Below are 22,698 nucleotides of genomic sequence, written 5' to 3' on the forward strand. Positions count from 1 at the left end.
TGAATCCAAATACCGACAGTTTCTTTATCTATACATCATATCTTACTTAACAAAATAATATACCTATGGACTTTCAAAAGGAAATTTACACAAAATAGAGGAACTACAGCATTTTAATATATTTCTTCTTTCACTTGAGCACTATAAAATAAAACCCACACACAGAGCACTGAAATGTATCTCCATGTTCAGCTCATTAGGCATTTCCAAATAGTTTTCAGGAGGGACAAAAAGTGGTCTTTGCACACTTACCTGGAGATGCCTCAAGGTCAAGTGGATACTACTGCACCATGGAGATAAAATTACTGAAGCATGTTCCTAGCTTAGACTCATTATGCCTGTATAGTCTCAAGCAAGGTCTTTGACCTCACCAGAGTTCATAGTCCATAAATGAGGACATTACTCTGCACAATTCCTTAGGGGAGCAGAAGAAGATAAGAGAAAACACCATAACTGTGCTTGCACAGATTAATATACAAATGCCAACTTCTGAATTCTAAATCATTGCTGTAATGTAACTACTTCAATTATCTCTCAGTTCATTAATAATATCTTTTTCCCACAGAAACTTCCAAGAGCACTATTTGCAAGCAAGGATCTAAAGTGCTGGCAAAGGTATCTTCAACTCTGTCAAAGGTGTTCTCCCGATCAAGCGGCAGTATTCCAAAATCGTCCTCACCACCCCACCAAGATAAGTACTAGAGCTTCTCCACTTGATAAAATTGTGATTCCTTATAAAATAAAATGATTTTTAAAGTAGAACATACTGTCCAATTATTATACTACTTCAACTTAAAATACATACTTTAATTAAAGGTATAGTAAAGGCTTGCTGTGGTAATATATTGTGTCACCCAATATATTGTGCATTCTAATAAACTTATCTGGAGTCAGAGGACAGAACACCCACTAGATAGACATAGAGGCCAGAAAATGGTGGCACACACGCCTTTAATCCTATCACTTGGGAGGCAGAGATCGATCCGGATCTCTGTGAGTTCAAAACCACGCTGGAAACAGCCAGGCATGGTGACTAACGCCTTTAATCCCAGGAAGTGATGGCAGAAAGCAGAAAGGTATATATAAGGCATGAAAACCGAGAAGTAGAGCTGGTTAAGCTTTTAGGCTTTTGAGCCACAGTTCAGCTGAGGTCCATTTGGATGAGGACTCAGAAGCTTCCAGTCTGAGGAAACAGCATCAGCTGAGAAATTGGCGAGGTGAGGAAGCTGTGGCTTGTTCTGCTTCTTTGATCTTCTAACATTCACCCCAATACCTGGATTCAGGTTTGATTTTTTTTTTAATAAGACCTGTTAAGAGTCATGCTACAGCTTGCATTTTAATAAAATTATTTTTTTCAATATTTTATTTTTTAGATTATAATCACATCATTGCCCCCTTCCCTTTTCTCCTTCTAAACCCTCCCATATTGTTACATGCATATAAGTATAAATATATATTCATACATATAACCTGCTCTTTCTATACAATGTTACTTATATGAATAATTTCAGGGCTGATCACTTGATACTGAATAACCAATTAGTGTGCTCTTTCCTGAGGAAGTCTGTGTCTCCTGCTCTTACCATTCCTTAGTCACCTGTGGTTCTTGGTGAAGGGTTGAAGCCTTGAATTCTTTCTCCCTTCCACATTAGCATGTCTATTGTTGTTCCTGTTCAGCTCAGGTTTGGGCAGTCATGTTGACGAAACTTTATGGGTATAACTTCTGAAATGACTCAGCCTCACAGCAAACTCCTTTGGCTCCTACATTCTTTCTGCCCTCTTTTCAACAGTGTTCCTTGAAGCTTAGGTGCAACAGTTGTTTTTAATTAATGGTCCACTTGGGACTGATTTTAATTAATACATAAAAACATTAAAGTACATAAAATTTATATAATGCAGCACCATATTGATTAATACATACACCTGAAGGTATATGTGTATATATATATATATATATATATATATATATATATATATATTTTTATATATATATATAGTATTGTGTTTAAATTAGGGCAAAACTATTTGTGTCTTAAAGAAGTTATCATTTCTTTATTGTAAACTTCAAAATTAATTTGAGCTATCTTTATAGCCATTTTATATATACACCATAAGTATCAATGATTCAACTTCTGGGTATAATAAGTTTTTTTCTATAGAAACTTCAATAAGACTTTAAACTTAGTAATTATCTCTGTGCTGTGACAGCAAGTGACTAAAATTTTAATTAATAAAACAAGCAACCCAAAGTACCTGATAGAACTGAATGTGAATTTTTTTCCTTTAAAATTTTTAGGACACATATCATTATGATGGTTATCAAGTAGATGACAAAGCCAATATGAGTTATACAACAAAATTATGAACCAGACTGTCCACTGTCTAAGACACATTCAGACAGCTCATGTCTCAGCAGTTCATATAGTCTCGTCATCTATGAAGTGTTATTTCTGAACTTTTATTTTTAATCACTAGTAAAGTTAGAAAAGAAACTAAGATACTTCCTTGGCTAGGCTTCTTTTGTTTTGATAAACATCACCACCAAGAACAACTTGGGAAGGAAAGTGTTTATTATGCCTTGTAACTCTCAGGCTAACAGTCCATCATAGAGACGGGCAAGAACACAGAAACAGGAACTAGAGCAAAATCCATGGGGGAATCCTTCTAACTGCCTTGCTCCTTGGGGTTTGCTTAACCCACCTTGTTATACAACCCAGGACCACCTTGCCCAGCAGTGGCACTGTCCACGGTGTTCTGGGTCCATCCATATCAATCAATAATCAAGAGATACCTACAGACCAGTCTTACAGAGACATTTTTTCAACTAACATTCCCTCTTCCCAGATATGTCTGGGTTTATGTTGGAAGAAATTTACTAGCACAGATATTAAAATCATTAATTAAACTTTAAAAATTTTGATACTAAATGTATTAATAATAAGTAAAAGAAGGGATTTGGAGAAAGAAAATATAATGAGGAAAATATACACAAGAATTGTATGAGTTCCGGAATCAAAGGCAAATTGCTAGGCATTTTCTCAGTGGGATTATTTGGAGAGGAAGAGCCACTCTTTGAGCAGACCAGATAAAAGCTAGTAGGAAGCTCTGCTTTTGCCTGCTTGCCATTAATTACTCTGGCTGGCAAATTCATCTGTCCCATTCTGGCCACTGATGCATTCGTTTTTTGACATTAGGGCTCAGATTTGGACTTCCACTATGGACCAAAAATCAGGAACTCTCCTGGAATCTTCTGATCATTTTTTGAGGATCATTTCACCAGTATTCGTGGATGACATGGATTGGTGTTTTCAAGTATCTTTGCTGAACACAGTGTACTGAAATATGAAGAAACCAATAACAAGAAGTTCTTTGGTAAATCCACAAACACATAGAAACTAAATGAAATTCTCTTCAACAGTGACTGAGCCAAAGAAGAAATCAAAAATGCATTTTAAGCATGTCTTGAGAAAAATGAAAATCAAAATTTAATAAATCAGACCTGATAGGATTCAAAGAAAGAGTACTAAAGGGAAATTTTACACAGATAAATGTCACCATTAAAAAATGAAGAAAAAGTTGAAAAAATAATCTCTGTCAATTAATAATAAAAGTAAGAACAAATGAATCTAAAAATTATCACAAGAAATGAAATATAGATATCAAACAGAAATAAATAATATAGAGAACAAAATTTAGCAAATAAAGTTTCTTTGAAAAAAACAAGTTCAAAGACTCCTACTTAACCTAAGAAAGGAAAGAAGAGTCAAATGAAGTAAGAGAATTAGAAGAGAGGCCTTGGAAGCAAAAAACAATTATAATGAGCTATTATGAGCAATGATGTGTTGCAATGCTGAAGTAGTGAGTGAACAGAGTCTTTGGACCCAGAAAATTCCATTATGAGATACAGATACTGGATGTGGAACTGAGTCTGGCATGTCACATAATGAATGCTATTTTTATTTTTCCTATAGATAAATTTCGTCTGATGGGACCATCAGTTGATAAATGTCAAAATGAACACCTATTTATGTTGATTTGTACTCTCCATGTAATTGTACCAATTATTATTTGTATATCTGGGGGCTATATCACAAGATGAATAAATAAAGCAATCACAATAATAACACTAAATAAACCAATAACGAGTGAGGTGGTTTATCAAAGTTAAAGACTCATGGAAATTAAGTTTATCTCTATGTAATTAATTTACTAGACATTAATTGAAATAACATTATGGTATGCCACCAATAGCAAGTATAATTTTTAAAAGATACCATGCATTGTAACACTGTCTAATAAATCAACCTAGCAAAGAAATAAAGCAATATACTATTCATACAAACAGAAACAATATGCTAATTATATTACTTTTAAACTAAGAAAATTAACGTAATTCTGATAAAATGCAAAAAAAAATATTTTTTCCTTCTCAGTTTTTGAAGTTATCATCTATAAGCAATAAAATGCATTGATTAAAATATGTTTAATGTAAGTTAACAATGAAATATGACCTATATCCATGATCTAATCTTGATGCAAATTGTCATCCTTATAGACCACTCTTCTATTGACTGGCCTCAAAAAATATTGGTTATAGAGACATTTCTACTTTCCTCTTCTTCTGTTTGTGAAATCCTAAAATATACCATATGTTTGTGTGTATTCTTTTATCTAACATGTATTTTTGAAAATTACTTCTTTTATATCTATGATTTTTCTTCCACAAATATTCCATTCTATCTACTCATCAAATGGGTTTAACTATTGCAAAAAATACTGTGCAAACTCATATAAATGACTTTGGAAAATACAATTTTTATAACTCATTTAAATTACCTATGGATAAAATTATTATATAGTATAAGTTTACATTTATCTTTAATAGAAAATATTTAAAATATTTTCCAAAATGTCTGAATACTTTGAAATTTCTACCATGTAAGTTAGTCTTATGACTGCTTTGACAACACATATGGTCAAAACCATGTGAGGAGGACTAATTTTGACTTCTGGTTCCAGAAATTTTTATTCTGTAGTTCTTGTTACCATCTCTGGAGAGGCAGAACATCATGGTAAGAGAAACATGTGCAGAAAAAGACTGCTCATCTCCTGATGGACAGAAAGCAGAGGGCCATTAATCAGAAAAGCCCAAGACAAGGCATATCCCTCAAGGACACACATCCACTGACCCAGTTCTCTGACTAGGCCCCACTTTCCACAGTCTCACCACTCTTTAATAATGCATTTGTACTTACCAATAATACAGGAATTCCCCTTACTCCAATCCTCACCACTATTGATAGAGACAGTCCTAATGATTTTAATCACTCTCAAAAGTTTCAAGTGATATGTTATTATGTTTTAACTGGATAGGTACTACTGACATTGAATATCCTTTCATTCACTTGTTTATATTCACTTAACTTTGGCTAAAGAAAAGATCAAAACATTTCTTCACTTTCTTATTGACTAATGTTCTTCTAATGGAGGTGTCAGTGTGCTCTTTATATTTGTATACAAGTCTTCTTATAACAAAGGTTTTTACATTTTTATTCCATCCTGAAACTTGTCTTTGTATTTCCTTATAGTGTCTGTTGAAAAGCACAATTATTTGAATCATGACAGTCCCATTTATCATTTTTCATGTTTTATGGCTTATGCCTTTTAGGTACAATCTTAAACATCTTTGCCTAACCCAAAGATGCAAGGATTTTTCATTATTTTCTTCTGCAAACTTCATAGCTTTATTTTTTTAGAATTAAATTTCAATCGTGAATGGAGTATAATAAATGGTACAAATGAAGATTTTTTCATTCAGTGTTTACCTCATATGCTTAACTTTCCCATAATGTTTTCATAAAAATTACTGTCATTTTACCCTGAATTTTCTCGATGCTATTATCAGTTCTGTAAGGACAACAGCAGTATCTGAACTCTTCATTTTCTGTAATCAATTGGTATGTCTGAATTAAAGTAACATGACATTTTCTTGATGATAAATCTTGACATCAAATAGTATACATTCTTGATTTTAAATGGTTTTGACAATTCTAGGCCTATTGTATCCCATTCCCAATGTCAAAACCAACTTTTCAATCTTGAGAAAATTCACACTGAAGTCTTGATCATAAGCTATTGTTTGCTATTTTTGTGTATTGCTAAAATGTCATTGAAACATAGAAGAAAAATAATTTTCCTTCAAATTGCTCACCCCAGGGAAAACTAATTTACTATATACAAATATAGAGCAATACCTTGGCAAGTGTTTCTTGGGGTTGAAGAGATGGCTCAGTATTTCAGTTTGGTTGCTAGCACCCACATCAGGAAGCCCACAGCTGCCTGTGATTCCAGGTCTAGGGTATCTGATACTTGTTGCTAGAGTTTTCCTGCCTGGCCCACAGTCAGGGCAAATCTCTCTCACCCGCCAGTCCCAAGCCGCTCAAACCCGATCAAGTAAACACAGAGACTTATATTGGTTACAAACTATATGGCCGTGGCAGGCTTCTTGCTAACTGTTCTTACAGCTTAAATTAATCCATTTCTATTAATCTATACCTTGCCACGTGGCTTGTGGCTTACCGGTACTTTACATCTTCCTTGTCCTGATGGCGGCTGGCAGTGTCTCTCCCCCCCAGCTTCCTGTTCTCTCTATTCTCCTCTCTGTTAGTCCCACCTATACTTCCTGCCTGGCCACTGCCAATCAGTGATTTATTCATTGACCAATCAGCAACACATTTGACATACAGACCATCCCACAGCAGATACTCTCCTCTGACCTCTGAGGACACATGTACACAAGTGTTGTACATACACACAGGCATACATACATATGCATAATTAAAAATAAAATTAATAATTAAAAATAATTTCTTCACACAAATATAAATTCAGCAATAATTATTACTAAATATAACAATCTTTTTCTAATTCTTATTCAGTTTGTAACTCGCTTTCTATAATTATCTGAAGTGATAACATAAAAATGTCTTCTTCAGTAGACTATAGGTGAAAATTAAAAGTTTGGTGCAAATTAACAAAACTTACTATAAGAGGTATAGCATAAGTGCTTCTTAAAGTTTTTAATATCCTTTAATGTGACATCAACACATTTTTATTTACATATAATTTCTCATTATAAATACAATTAGCACTCTTTTGCCTCACATGCACCTAATACCATCAGAAAACACAGATATTTACATTGCAATTCATTATGATAGCAAAATTACTGTTATGAAGTAATGATGAAATAATTTTATGGTTAGAGGTCAACACAACATGAGGAACTGTATTAAAGGGTTAGAGGTCAACATAGCATGAGGAAGGTTGAGAATCACTGCTCTAGAACAGCAGCCTAGCCAAGTGCCTGGTCACCTCACATGGTTGTGGTGTGTCTGAATTGGTGCAATTATTGTCACATTCACACTTCTGTCTACTAAACCTTCCAAGAAAAGGTCATTTATTTGTATTTTTAGTTTCGGTCTTTGTTCATTTCCAGAAGTTTGCCAAAAAAATTGCTTTATGGTTTCTCCTGATTTGGCATTGGGTTATTTAATTGCTCTGAGAAGGGGTTTCTTCTATGATGGAAGGAAAGGTCTGAACTGAATTTGCTGTGGGGGCCTACATGAGGCCCCTCTGGGAGCTTCCCAAGGACAGAGGCAAAGGATTACCTTGTCTGTCCCTTGTTGATCTACATTAGTTGGTCCAATGTTTACCCTTGCCACACCTTCTGCATAATCCAGAAGGGAGGGGCATTCTGTTGCTGCTGTTCCTTGAATAAACATTCTTTCTAGGAACACCCTGTTAACACTCCCTTTCAAATGACCTTGTTTACCACACCCAAAACATCTGATATTTTTCCTCAAAACTTTTGAAATTACTTCTCCTATCCACATATCATCATGGCCATGAGACTCAATATGAATTGTGTCCTGGTTCCAATCCTCCAAGGGTGTTGATCTTGCCTTTAATGGCCTGATTATTCTTTTGCAAGCTGCATTCACATTCTCAAAAGCCAAAGATTCAATTACTATCTGTCTAGCTTCTGTATTCGGTATCATTCTATTTTCTGCTGAAGACAGCCTTTGTAAGAAATCCGTGAAGGATTCTCTGGGGCTCTGTATAACTTTTGTGAATGATTCAATTTTTTTCCCTCCTTCCTCAATTCTGTCCCATGCATTCATGACTGCCATGCAGCATAGAATTAAGGGTTGGTTGTCATATAAATGTTGTCTTTGTATATCAGTGTATTTGCCTTCTTCCTCAGAAACTGATCCTGGGAAACTTCCACACCTCTAGTTCTACATTGGTTTTCTATTGTCTTAGCCTCCTCCTTAAGCCAGGTTCTTCACTATAATTCATCCAGGACAGCTGTAATCAATTCTTTCCAGCCCTGAGGAATAATCCTATTACAAGTTGACCACGAGTTTAACATTTGCTTTACGAATGGAGAATGCATGACATAAGATAGTATAGCTTCCTTATATCTCCTTAAATCTAACATTTCCACTGGAGTCCAATTAGCTTGTACATGCCCTTGATCAGGTAGTTTCTGTAAGGCTACAGGAAAAATTTAGTTTGATTGTTAGAAAACAGGCTGTCTCTCTGTAACTGTATAATTCAGTCCTAAAATGATTCTAAATTATTCTGTCTGGGTCTGAATTTCTCTATAATTCATTTTAATAGGTTTTTCTAAAGCTTTTATCTTGGTACTTAAATTGACCAACCTTTTTAATACTAAAATAAGGATAATTAAACAAGTAATATTCATAATTGATGTTACATACATCCCATCAACATTAACTGTCCTCTCATTTAATTGTTCCATTTTTAGACTGCCTAATGTATTATCAAACACAGACCAATTTCATTTCAATGTAAAAATATTTCTCATTTCTTTTTTTTTTTAATTTAATTTTTTTTATTTTTATTTTGCAATACAATTCAGTTCTACATATCAGTCACGGATTCCCTTGTTCTCCCCCCTCCCGCCCTCCTCACCTTCCCCCCAGCCCACCCCCCATTCCCACCTCCTCCAGGGCAAAGCCTTCCCTGCGGACTGAGATCAGCCTGGTAGACTCAGTCCAGGTAGGTCCAGTCCCCTCCTCCCAGGCCAGCCAAGCGATCCTGCATAGGCCCCAGGTTTCAAACAGCTGACTCATGCAATGAGCACAGGACCTGGTTCCACTGCCTGGATGCCTCCCAAACAGATCAAGCCAATCAACTGTCTCATCGATTCAGAGGGCCTGATCCAGTTGGTGACCCCTCAGCCATTGGTTCATAGTTCATGTGTTTCCATTTGTTTGGCTATTTGTCCCTGTGCTTTATCCAACCTTGGTCTCAACAATTCTCGCTCATATCAACCCTCCTCATTCTCGCTAATTGGACTCCCAGAGATCCACCCGGGGCCTAGCCATGGATCTCTGCATCCAGATACCTCAGTAGTTGGATGGGGTTTCTAGCACGACAATTAGGGTGTTTGGCCATCCCATCACCAGAGTAGGTCAGTTCGGGCTGTCTATCGACCATTGCCAGCAGTCTGTTGTGGGGGTATCTTTGTGGATTTCTGTGGGCCTCTCTAGCACTTTGCTTCTTCCTATTCTCATGTGGTCTTCATTCACCATGGTCTCCTATTCCTTGTTCTCCCTCTCTGTTGTTGATCCAGCTGGGATCTCCCGCTCCCCCAAGCTCTCTTTCCCTCGACCCTCGCCCTTCACTACCCCCACTCATGTCCAGGCTGTTCATGTAGATCTCTTCCATTTCTCTGTCATTGGGCGATCCCCGTGTCTTTCTTTGGGTCCTGTTTTCCAGGTAGCCTCCCTGGTGATGTGAGTAGCAGTCCAGTCATCCTTGTTCCACATCTAGTATCCTCCTATGAGTGAGTACATACCATGTTTGTCTTTCTGAGTCTGGGTTACCTCACTCAGGATGATTTTTTCTAGATCCATCCATTTGTCTGCAAACCTCATGATGTCATTGTTTTTCTCTGCTGAGTAGTATTCCATTGTGTATATGTACCACATTTTATTTATTCATTCTTCAGTTGAAGGGCATCTAGGTTGTTTCCATGTTCTGGCTATTACAAACAATGCTGATATGAACATAGCTGAACAAGTGCTCTTGTGGTGTGTATTTAAATAGTCCAATAACCCCTAATGAAATAGAAACAGTCATTAAAAGTCTCCCAAGCAAAAAAAGCCCAGGACCAGATGGTTTCAGCGCAGAATTCTACCAGATCTTCAAAGAAGAGTTAATACCAATACTCTCTAAATTGTTCCACACAATAGAAACAGAAGGAACATTACCAAACTCCTTCTATGAGGCTACAATTACCCTGATTCCTAAACCAAACAAGGATACAACAAAGAAAGAGAACTACAGACCGATCTCCCTCATGAACATTGATGCAAAAATACTCAACAAAACACTGGCAAACAGACTCCAAGAACACATCAAAACAATTATCCATCATGATCAAGTAGGCTTCATTCCAGGGATGCAAGGGTGGTTCAACATACGAAAGTCCGTCAATGTAATACACCATATAAACAAACTCAAAGAAAAATATTTCTCATTTCTTTTAACTAGTTTCTCCTTTTAATCTTAATTGACTTACCAAGTCTGTGAAGAACAATTGAAGTCCAAGGGAATTTCAAAGCAGCTATCTAGTGTGGTAGCAGTCCAAAACAGGACTTTGGGACTTTCCAGAGAGAGAGAGAGAGAGAGAGAGAGAGAGAGAGAGAGAGAGAGAGAGAGAGAGAGAGAGAGAGAGCCTACTAGCCACTAGGAGAAAGAAAGTCCAACCATGTTTTCTGGCCTGAGATGTCCTGGGCCTGAGCCAGGGGCTCTGTATCCCCACAAGCAGTCTGGCTGCTTGCAGCTATGGACATTTGCAGTGCAGCTCTGGCTGAATGTAGCCCAGATCACTTGTAGCTCCAGTCGATCTGGGGGCCTGCAACCCCTGGCCTGTAAGGTCACCAACAGCTTTTTAATTAATTTGTGCATGTTGTGGGCCAAATGTAGATGAATTTCTAAGCAGTTTTATTAAATAGAGAACATGGAGCCATATACAGGGGTGAAAGCCTTTGATATTAGGGAAATAGTGAGAACCACCAACCACCTTACCACACCAGCTCTGAATCTTCCAAAATGTGAGCTATTTCCTAACGTAAGCCTTTATTGCCTTGCTTTTCTGCCCTCTCATTGGCTCTTAGACCAGCTGCCTCACTTCCTTATCACTGCCTGTCTGTAAAGACCTCCAGGTCTCTATGGTTGGTACTGGGATTAAAGGTGGGTATCACCATACTTGGCTCTGTTCCCACTGTAGCCTTGAATACACAGAGACCCTGTCTACTAAGTGATAGGATTAAGGGCATGTGCTACCACTGCCTGACTTTTGTGATAAAGGCTTGCTATTTCCTCTGAGCTCCAGGCAAACTTTATTTATTAACATACAAATAAAATTCACCACATTTCAGCACAAATAAAATATCACCACAAAAATGTTCTGGAATTACTTTGAAATTTCTTCAAATAATTGAATGACCCAACGTCTACTACAGATTCACTTTACTTTGTTTTATTTTTACCATCTATAACCTAGACATGACTATACTAAGTTTTTCCATTATTTGTTTCTATAAACGTTCTATATATTTATACATTGTTCCAACAAATATGACAGAAGCAACGATTTTGTGCCAATCAAAGCACCTGAGATAACACAGTATGCAAGGCATAATGTTTCTTGCCTGGTGATCTGAATTTTCTCTAAGGAATATTGAAAATAAATATTATATCTACAAGTAAGTTGATAAATGTTTTCTTAAAAATTTGTATGTGATACATGCAAACAACAAATGGAGAGTGGTGGTCAGGATCACTTGGGCTGGGGAGTAGTCAATTTTAGATTGGTGCTCAGGGTAAATTTACTAGAGGGATTCACATTTGCACAAAGCCTTGGAGAGTTGAAAGTGATAGTCAAGTGGATATTTACATTAAAAAGTATGTACTGATTTTGTGTAACTGTAGGCTAGAACTGAGTGAAGAAGGGATCCAGACAGTGGGAAGAGGAGATAATCACAGATGAAAATCATAGTGGACTGATTTTTTATGAGAGAGTCCTCTCATCTGAATTTTAGTCCATTGTCAGGGCATGTGGCATCATAATGTGCATTACCAACAGACTTTGGTGGCCATGCTTTATTTGGTTCTTGCTATTTATAGACCACATGATCCCACTCCTTGATTGCCCTAAAACATTTCTTGCCAGATGCTGAATATTTCTTGCATTTCCAGAACATTGGAGTTATTGAAGCTTAGGCTTCACATTTACAACTTCACACAGTTATCTCTTAGGGAAACTGACTCATTCAACTTTGTCTAAACTCCCAAACTTTGTTTTTAAATATAAGTAAAAAATCTCATAACACCTTAATCCTTGCATTCTGCATGCCAGAAAGAAAAAAAACATTTATTAGAGGGAAAATACTGAGGTTTCTCTGCAGCTGAAGAAGCAGATATTACTTTTGTGGACCCCCATCTTCTGACTACTTGCTTGGATGGCTAAACCCATTCTTTATGTAAATCAGTACAGGCAGGATTTTTGTGAGGATCTCTCTTCTCAATGGTGGATCTTTCAAATAAGTTTACAATTTTATATCTTAGAGGAAGTGATGGGTGCAGTCAACCCAAATACTAAAATTCTTCCAGGTAACTCTTCTTAGTGTCCCAGTAAAAAACATGCAATTTCTTTTTAATGACCACATGATCTGTTCCACAAATTTTACCTCGCTATATTTGTAGCAAGAATAGTTTTTAAATTTTCTCATTCTGATTTTTCTGTCTGATTCTTACTCTAAATTTGGCAACAGTGGCCAAAAATAGATATGTCACAGCAATGATCAGATGCACTCTTGATATTTTTAATGTAATAATCGCTTACACTAAAGACATCACAAAAGAAAAGAGATAATCAGAAACACCTGACACTGAATTTGTTCTCCAACCACTTCAAATATGAAGAATTTTCTAAGAAATGACCCTAGACTTCTATTTTCAAAATTCTTTGCTAATGATCTTATATAATTATGTTTTCTAATTACTTGTTGATACTCTTGTTTCCCTAGCCTGTTAATTAGGTTACAGAAAAATATTTTATTTTCTATAACTTTGGAGGTATCATATCATTTAAACCTTAATAAGTACCAAGCCATAAGCAACAACAAAAATGGATTTCTTGTACAGATATCAGCTCCAGAGATGGAAATTATAAAAAGATAAAATCACTTAAAAAATCTTACTCTGAAGAAAATAAAGAGATTGAGTAAAAAGAGGGAAGGAACGGATGGTGCTTTGGATAGAGTCATGGGAAAAGCTTCACTAAGGGAATAATATATAGAATTTGTGTAAGATGAGCAGTTAGCAAGAAACTACCTGACAAGGATGATGATTTCAAGGGAGAGAAAAGAAAAGTCATTGAGGACAGAAAGTGCTTGCATGTCTCTTGGACAACTAAAAAGCCTTGACTTGTCTGGTGTATAAAGAAGGAATGCAGTGGCCTGAGGATGTTATAACATGGATTCTAATAGCAAGTTTAATCAGAAAAATCTAGAAAAAGATAAGGTGATTCCGAGGTAAAATGGTGTCAAGCAGGAATATAAATAAATTATAGATATTCTTAAATCTCAAAACAATTTTCTAAATGAGTAGAGAATGGACAGTGACATGGTTCATAAGTTCTTGAAAGAAGGAATGTTTATGGAAAACATATGTAGTTTTGACATCATGGCAACAGAAGCTACTGTCTCATCCAAAGTTTCTTCATGGCATTTTTTACCTCTGAATTTCTCAATGTGTAGATCAAGGGGTTCAACATGGGTGTGACAATTGACTCAGATACAATCATTGCCTTGTCTATGGGGTAGGTTGACACAGGCCTCACATACAAGAAAATGCATGGCACAAAAAACAATACAACCACTGTAAAGTGAGAGCCACAGGTAGATAAGGCTTTCCTTCTTCCTTCAGAGGTATGAGTTTTCAGAGAACACAGGATGGTTATGTAAGAGGTAATTAGAATAAGGAAGATGGCCACACACATCACTCCACTGTTGAAGATGACAATGAGACCCAAGGTATGGGTGTCCATGCAGGCCAATGTCAGCAACTGAAACAAATCACATAAAAAGTGATCTATGATATTGGGGCCACAGAAAGGTATCTGATACATGAAAAGAAGCTGAATGGTTGCATGTGCAAATCCTCCTACCCAAGCTCCTCCCAACAATGTGCAACACATCTGAGGACTCATGATGGTCATGTAGTGCAGAGGTTTGCAGATGGCTACATAGCGATCATAGGCCATCACAATGAGGATGATAATCCCCACACCTCCAAAAAAATGTGCTGCAAAGAGCTGGGTCATGCATCCTTCAAAAGAAATGATAGTCTTCTCAGAAAGAGAGTCTACAATCAGCTTTGGGGCAATGACAGAAGAAAAGGTGACATCTACTAGGGACAAGAATGTGAGGAAAAAGTACATTGGTGATCTCAAACTCTGACTTGTGATCATGGTCACTATGATGAGCACATTTCCCAACACCATGACCACATACATGATGAGAAACACAGCAGCAAGCAGCTTCCGAAGCTCTGACTTCTTTGTAAGACCCAAAAGAATGAACTCTGTCACGTTGTGATTTCCCATTTATATTGTTTTAGGTGAATTCCAACTGAAACTTGTAAATCCTAAAAAAAAACAACCCATATGTTTGTAATTAGTTGTTTGCAATTTTGTGTTTCTAGCCACCAAGGGAACATATTTGTTTTAATTCATTTATTCTTTCCCAAAGCTTTAGGTACCAAAAATTGTACAATATAAAGTATTATTTAAAAGTTACTTAGTTCATGTTTTCCCAGTGACTTTTCTCCAGTTTTAATAAACTCGATCCATTTCTCCATCTCCCACCATTTTGGATGTTATTATGATGTAGTGTTCTGTGACACATTTCTTTTCTAGCAAGATTACTGGATTTCTCTGAGACAGATAAAGGCATTGAGGACCCACAGCTAGGATACCTAGCCATAATAGCAAACCTAACATAAGGCCAGTAGTGTAAGGCCCTAATGTAATGTCACCCAATGTAAAGTCCTAATGTAAGGGCAATGTTTTATAGCTTGAAACGGAACACTTTCTATCAATAATGCTTCTCTAGGTCTTTTTTGTCAGCTTACCATTTAGTATTCACAGTGTTAAGGATTGGACATTGGCTATGTTAAGAGATTGTCATCACCTTCAGCAGCTTGAATACTTTACCCACTGAATTGCTTTACATGTTTGTAGTTTTATCAACATGCACGACATTATCTTTCATATCCTCTGAAAAAAAATTTATTTATTTTTGAGACAGTGTTTCACTAGGCATCTCTAGTTGGCCTGGAACTCACTATGTAGACCAGGTTGTCCTCAAAATCCTTCCTTTTTCTCCTGAGCATTGAGAATAAAGATATGTACCACCACATATGGCCTTCAAAGAGGAATTCTTAAAGGTTGTTACTTTCTCAAATTTCTCATACTTTCTAAGAAATTAGTATGAAAACAGTAGTTTTCAATATACTTCAATGCATTTTATACATTCAAAGAAAATTATAAGTTGTGTGGCCTATGTAATGCTCATACTGGCCCATCTTCAAATGTCCATCATCATTTCCCTAAGGACTTTTGAGACATGCCTAAGCATATTTAGAAATATGACTATTTAGACATATTTAGAAATTTTAGACAAATGGAGAAATAAACAATACCATGAATTTTCAGTTTAGTTCTCAATGACAGCTCTAGCAGTACTTTGCGCTATTTCCTTCAGTGTGTGTCACTGAGGTAATACATTTTCATTTTATTTTTATTGTATGAATGTGAGTGTTTTACCTGCATCAATATGTGTCCTCTACATATGTTTATTGACTTCAGAAGCCCAAAGAGGGAGTAAGAAGACAAGACGGGAGTCACAGAAGATTATGATCAACCATCTGAGCACTGAACCTGAACCTGGGTCTTCTGCAAGATCAGCAAATGCTCTTAACTGCTAAGCAGTCTCTCCAGCTCCAAAGTAGCACTTGACATGATTATTTTAATGAAGTTGAGGATAATTTCAATTCATGTTTTTTAATGTTTTCTTTGCTATATATTTCTATCCTAACTTTCCTTGAGGATTTATGAAGATAAGTGCTTCATAATCTTTTTAGCTGTGACCTCTTTCTTTAGAAGAGAGAAAACTCATAAGCTTCATGTCAACATTAATAACTTAAATAAAGAAATGTAAAGGAAAAAAAAAGACTTAAGGCTCCACGCGAGTTTGTGGTGAAGAGAAATGAGGGACTATCCCCATGAGAGGAGCACCATGAGCAAAGGCCCCCAGGTGGGACAAAGGGACAGTTTGTAGCACAGATTAAAAAACAAGGATTTCTAGTCATTAACACCAGGATGTAAGTGTTGTTTTCTTCAGTAGCTCTCAGATGTATAATTTATTAACACTGTTTTATTCTTTTAACTGTGCAATTTATCTAGAAATACTGAATTGATGATTAATAACATAGATTTAAAAAAATCTTAATATTTGTTCAAATAGCAGTCACTGTGACTATATGAGAATTTGCGATTTTAATTATCTGTTATTTCAATAATACTGTAATATCTTTGTTAATTAGTGTATGTGTGTAAATGTACAAACACACAGATTAATGAATTTGACTTCAGTAGTCTTGAAAGAAAATCTTAAAATAGAATTTTAGAATTAATTCTATGAATAATTACCTGTGAGTCAATTTTAACCTAGTCTGCTTCTAAAACAGTATTGCTATCACAGTAAAGAGCTGCTTTTTTCTATGTTTCCTTTTGTTCTTTATAGCCATTTAGTTTATAAATTATACCATTTTAATCTTCATTATCATTATATATTAAAAAACACTTTTCTGAAAACATTTCATGTAGTAAAGCCTGCATCTATTGTGTTTTCTGTAAGTAAGTTCATTAACAGACTTAGAAACCACCACATAGCGAGCATTCATTTCTAGTTCTGAGTTGATTGTACCATCTTCAGGGCAACAGAGTCAGTAATGTGCTATGCCCTAGCTTTTGAATTACAGGAAACCTATCTATGGATGCTATTTCTTTCTCAGTTCTAACAGTGTGTGTGTGTGTGTGTGTGTGTGTGTGTGTGTGTGTGTGTGTGTGTAAGTGAGTTATTTTTTTCTCTAGATAAAATTTTAGAGCCTACACATTCTATGAGACACTGTGATCATTCAGGAGCACAGCTAAATTTCTATATCCCTGTAATAAATATCTATATATAATAAATAATTATATGTAATATAATTATTATATAATAAATATTCCATCCATTCCTTTTTGTTTCATGAAACTAAGGGATTTTTATAAGAAGCAAAAGTAACTTCATTAGGGTTAAAGGGATCATGAAATTATAATGTATAAAACCAATATAGCCGGGCGGTGGTGGCGCATGCCTTTAATCCCAGCACTCGGGAGGCAGAGCCAGGTGGATCTCTGTGAGTTCGAGGCCAGCCTGGGCTACCAAGTGAGTCCCAGGAAAGGCGCAAAGCTACACAGAGAAACCCTGTCTCGAAAAACAAAAAAAAAAAAAAACAACAACAACAACAACAAAAAAACCAATATAAAGGAAAATGAACATTGCCATCCAAAGCAGCTGCTACATCACTGCAATCATCAACTGACTGAAGCTCAGCATTACTCAATCTACCATAGCAACCTTCATCATCACAGGCACTGTAGTAATTCTCACAAGTAGAAACTATTACATTTAGTAGCTGTGTTTTTTATAACTACGAATTTCACAAATGAAATAATCTCTAAATGAAAACACCTAGTCTTACATAGTATTGAGTAAGTATTAAAAATGTCAAAGGTAATAACATATCCCATGTTTTCTGTTATTAAAAGGCAATAATGAGAAAAAGAAAAAGTGGCCCAGGAAGCCTAAAATTAGGAGAAAACTGGCACACATCTGTAATACCAGCACTGGGGTGAAAGAGACAGGTCCTCCTAATGCTGACCTGGCCTACATAATAATATCTTGCTCAGAAAAAGTACACATAAAATAAAAATGAAAGAATATAAAATGAGAGGGGAAAAACAGGAAGAAACACAAGCATGAACAAGGTAAGAGAGAAGGGAACACTATCTAGGGGAGGAGCTGTTGGAAGACAGAGACTGAGAAAGGAAAGAAAGATTAAAATGAAATCAAAAAAAGTCCAAGTCACTGGTGCATTTCTTAGGGGCAGCCTTATCAGCATTTACTTCTCAGAATCTGGTTCATTTCTTAAAGTAGTCTAAATGGCACAAATACATCAACCCAGGAAACTTGATCAAATCCAGAGTGGAATGAAAGAATGAACAGAATTCTGTACATAAACATCCCGTATTCTGTATATAGGAAAAGAATCACCTACAGATAAGTAGAGAGCAATAGAGGCCAAAGATGAACACAGACACTTGTATGATTCTTTTACAAATTATGGGACTTTTGTTAGTATAAACTATGTTCTTATTTGAAGTACATTGATTTAACAGCAATGGTACATTTTAGAATTGTAACAGAGTTTGAGGCTGGGAGCAAATTTATCTGTACTTTCAAATTCCTGGCATGCTATTCTTTGAAATTTTGGAACAATAAATCAGCATGCCTAGTAATTTTTAGAAGTTTCAAATTTATGAAAGGTTTAAATATATTTCTAACAGTTTTTAGACCCTATTATTTGGGTAAATAAGATTCATCTTCAAAAAATAAAATATACTCATTGAGTAGTTCTATAGAGAACTACAGCTTACAGGAATATTCAAACATTGGAAAACAGTCTAAAATTTTGATCTCCCAGTAATGCAACCATACATTATGGAATCACATATAGGGAGTGTCCAACATAGCTGTCCATGGACATGTGAGTGTATAACTAAAATATGGAACAAATATAAAATAGAACATTAATTCATTCTAAAGAAAGCTGAAATCACAAAATTTATAAGAAAAATGGGTGGACTTCAAATGTATATTATTAAGTGAGATTACCCAATCTCAGAAAGAAAATAACTGTATGCTCTCTCATGAAATACTCATCCAAACAATAAATTGCTTGTTAAGCATTCTTTCTGCAGGTGTTTTCAGAAAAGAATGAATAAAGGTTCTCAGATATGCCCCATTTAATGTGTGATTATTTCATTTTTCTTTCTTTTTTAAATTTCATTTTGTAATTTCAAACTTTCATTCACATGAAATAAGTTTGATCACAGTGTTCAAGAACCAGTGAAATGTTTACAGATTATTGTTATTATGTGTGTTGGAAAACTTTAAGATCTGAAGTCACTCAGTTAATGAATTCTGGTCAAGTTCATAGAACTAAATACTAGAACAAAATATTTAAAATATTTCATGATTCTATGGGTCTAATAGTAAATAATCTACCTATGTCACTAGGGGATCTATATTCACTCTAATTAAGATCAATTGCTAAAGAAGTATCCAAATGGAGACCTACCAGTTCATTTCATGTTTCTTTTCTATTTCCCACTGATTGTGTTGGTGGAATGGTTTTGTTTAGCTAGAGGAATGTCATAAATTTATATTCTCCTCCTGTGTCTGCCCAGGAAAGCAAGAGCATAATGTATTCACATGAGACCTAGACTTGCTGCATCCAGGTGGATCTCTTGAGCATTGCTACACACTTATGAAGGTGCTAATTCAGAATGCAAAACTTTTCCATTCACCAACTCCAGTAAGAGTGTGTTCTCCAAGGTTGTGGGGCTACAGGGTGTGGGATGTTGTTGAAAACTTCCCTGGGGCCAAAACAATATGCTTTTCCCCAGCAGACTAAACCTTCATAATAATCATTTACTGTATTTTTCCTTCTTTATGATTTGAGCCTCAAATACCTGATATCATCAAACTTACAGGAATTAGAATATATGAACTTCTAGCGAACTGAGTCAAAGTTAATCTATAGATTCAATTTCTCAGCAAGAGACATTTGAGACCAGATAATTGCTCCTAGAATCAGAAAAAAATTCACCTAGGTTCAAATTATGCTGAAATCATTTTCAATTTCTATAACATGCATATTGAAGGAATGGTTTACCGTGTTTAAATCATAAATTATCTTAAATTTGTGTGATTCCCTGTGTACCTAACATGGCTCATTTGTAAGATCCCCAGCTTTTTCCTTATCTTATTATTCCACAGTGCAACACACCCCACACATGATACCATGGCAAGATACAATGACCATAACAAAGCTTGTAAATAAGTTTGCTCTTTATTCATGTGGCTTTAGTTTTGAAACAGCCAAACTGCATGCATGCAGGGAACATTGAGGGATAAATCCCAATATATTTAGCAAATGGCTTCCAGACTGTCTTATATTGTTCACTATCCAATCTTGATGCTTATTGACTTTTCTACAGCCTCTCATGGACACCATAATCATCCAGTGAATAATATTTCTTCTGTTGTATTATTTTTTCATTTCCTCATTATGTATGTTACACACACACACACACACACACACACACACACACACACACACACACACACCTGTATAACACACAGCAACATTCTTTCTGGTCAGGATTCTCAGAGCAGCTTATTTACAGTAATAAATTAAATTGAACATATAAGTAACAAGAGCTACAAGGACACACACAATTTTTCTACAAGAGGAGTTCTGGTTCTCTGCTGCAAATTTTAGGACTAAACTGTCAGAATAAAGAAGTCAATTAAAAGTTCACCAATAGCCCCAAAGAATGATAGAAACAGGCTTTCAGTCCTAGCACTTGGGTGGTGAAGATAAGAGGGATGAGAATTAAAAGCAGTGACATCATTTAAGGTTACTGTGAATTACATGAGACATTATCTTCAATAATTGTACATGAAAACCAGGCTTGACCAAAACTCTTAAATTTCTGGTCATAGTAGGTCTATAGGTATGGCTACTTACTTCTGTTGTTGTTCAGTTGGTTGGTTTTTTGCTTTTTTTTGAGACAGGATTTTACTGTGTAGCCCTGTCTGTCCTGGAACTCACTTTGTAGGTTAGATTGGCCTTGAACTCACTGAGATCCACCTGCCTCTGCATCCCTAGTGCTGGAGCTAAAGGTGTGTGCCACCAACGCCCAGCTCAGCCGTATTCATAAAATATTCTAAAATGAAAATTGGAGAAGCACATGTGGATCATGTGAATCCAGAACTTAAATGCGTTCTGGTCATACTCCCCTCCAGACATCTCCCCACAGGTATTTTGATGAAGAGGGAAGATATAACATGGGAATGGATATTTCAACCACATAAGCCAAGTAAGAAGTTAAAGACTTATATAGAAAAGATCCCTGATTTGATTCAAAAAGAAAAATTAAGACTTAACCAGTTGACAGAAATGGACCCAGCAGAAATTGTACAACCTTTAACTAATGAGGAAATTTCTTCACTATGGTAAGATAATGAATACTTGCAGAGAACCTGCAGTATTTTTTTGGGAGAAATTAACAACCATTATCCCAAAAGCAAGAGAATAGAATTCATAAAGATGACTGAATGGGTCCTTCCTCACATTGTATAACAAAAGCCAATTTCTGGAGTCCTCACATTTTATACTGATGCAAATAAATCAGGGAAAGCAGGATACAAATCAGGAGACTTAAGTAAAGTGGTTCAAATCCACACAACTATGTACAAAAGGCTGAACTGTATGCCATTCTTATGGTACTGATGGACTTCACAGAACCCCTCAATATAGTCACTGACTCTCATAGTTAACTTTATTATTCATACAATTGCAGGAAATCATCAGAAATAGGGAACATCATATATATATATATATATATATATATATATATATATATATATATATATATATATTATTCCATATGGGTCTACTCAGGACCTCTAGCACAAGGCAATAATGAGATTGATCAGTTACTATCAGGTAACATGTTAGAAGCCTGAGAGTTTCATAAGAAACACCATGTAAACAGCAAAGGATTGAAGAAGGATTTCTCCATCACTTGTTGCTTCTATAACCAAATTCCATTACCTGTAGGGAGCAATCCAAAAGGTATTCCAAGAAATGAAATTTGGCAGATGGATGTGTTTCATTTTGCAGAATTTGGAATATAAAAGTGTGTATACCATACCATTGATACCTGTTCAGGATTTCAGTGGGCAACTCCTATGAGTTCTGAAAAGGCTAATTCTGTGATTACACACCTATTATTAGAAGTTATGGCCATCATGGGAATGCTTGTACAAATTAAGACAGACAATGCCCCAGCATATTTCTCCAATGAAATGAGACAGTATTTTGCTTATTACAGTATAAAGCATGTTACAGGTATACCACACAATTCCACAGGCCAAGTAGTCATAGAAAGATCCAATTGAACTTTAAAGGTTATGCTAAATAAACAGCAGCAGGTAACAATGACTCCTGAAAATAGATTACATAATGCTTTACTAACTTTGAATTTTCTCAGTGCTCTTGAGAAAGGAACAACAGCTGCAGAGAGACATTGGATGACAGACAAAACTTCTGAGTTAAATCAACCAGTTTATTTCAAAGATGTGTTGACCTCACAATGGAAACCAGGATACATTGGGGAAGGGATTTTGCTTTTGTTAC

The 22,698-nt window shown here is 35.8% G+C and overlaps 2 protein-coding genes across 3 annotated transcripts in view; one reads left to right on the forward strand and one right to left on the reverse strand.

Moving 5' to 3' along the window:
• Nucleotides 1–702, forward strand: part of LOC128102286 (fibrous sheath-interacting protein 2-like) — a 79,930-nt gene extending 79,228 nt beyond the window's left edge. For both annotated transcript variants that reach the window (XM_052725890.1, XM_052725891.1), the window contains exon 23: nt 566–702. In XM_052725890.1, the coding sequence (XP_052581850.1) occupies nt 566–702 (137 nt within the window). The remainder of the gene's footprint in view (nt 1–565) is intronic.
• Nucleotides 703–13,798: 13,096 nt separating this feature from the next.
• LOC128100918 (olfactory receptor 4C6-like) lies at nt 13,799–14,707 on the reverse strand. The gene has a single exon (XM_052723658.1). It carries the CDS (start codon nt 14,705–14,707, stop codon nt 13,799–13,801), a length of 909 nt encoding a protein of 302 aa, XP_052579618.1.
• Between the last annotated feature and the right edge of the window lie 7,991 nt (nt 14,708–22,698).

This window comes from Peromyscus californicus, unplaced genomic scaffold (assembly GCF_007827085.1).
Source record: "Peromyscus californicus insignis strain IS unplaced genomic scaffold, ASM782708v3 Scaffold_7__1_contigs__length_154581171, whole genome shotgun sequence".
Taxonomy (NCBI): Eukaryota; Metazoa; Chordata; class Mammalia; order Rodentia; family Cricetidae; genus Peromyscus; species Peromyscus californicus.

Coding starts and splice junctions, on each gene's coding strand:
- LOC128100918 (XM_052723658.1), bottom strand. CDS start 14,707: ATGGGAAATCACAACGTGACAGAGTTCATTCTTTTGGGTCTTACAAAG.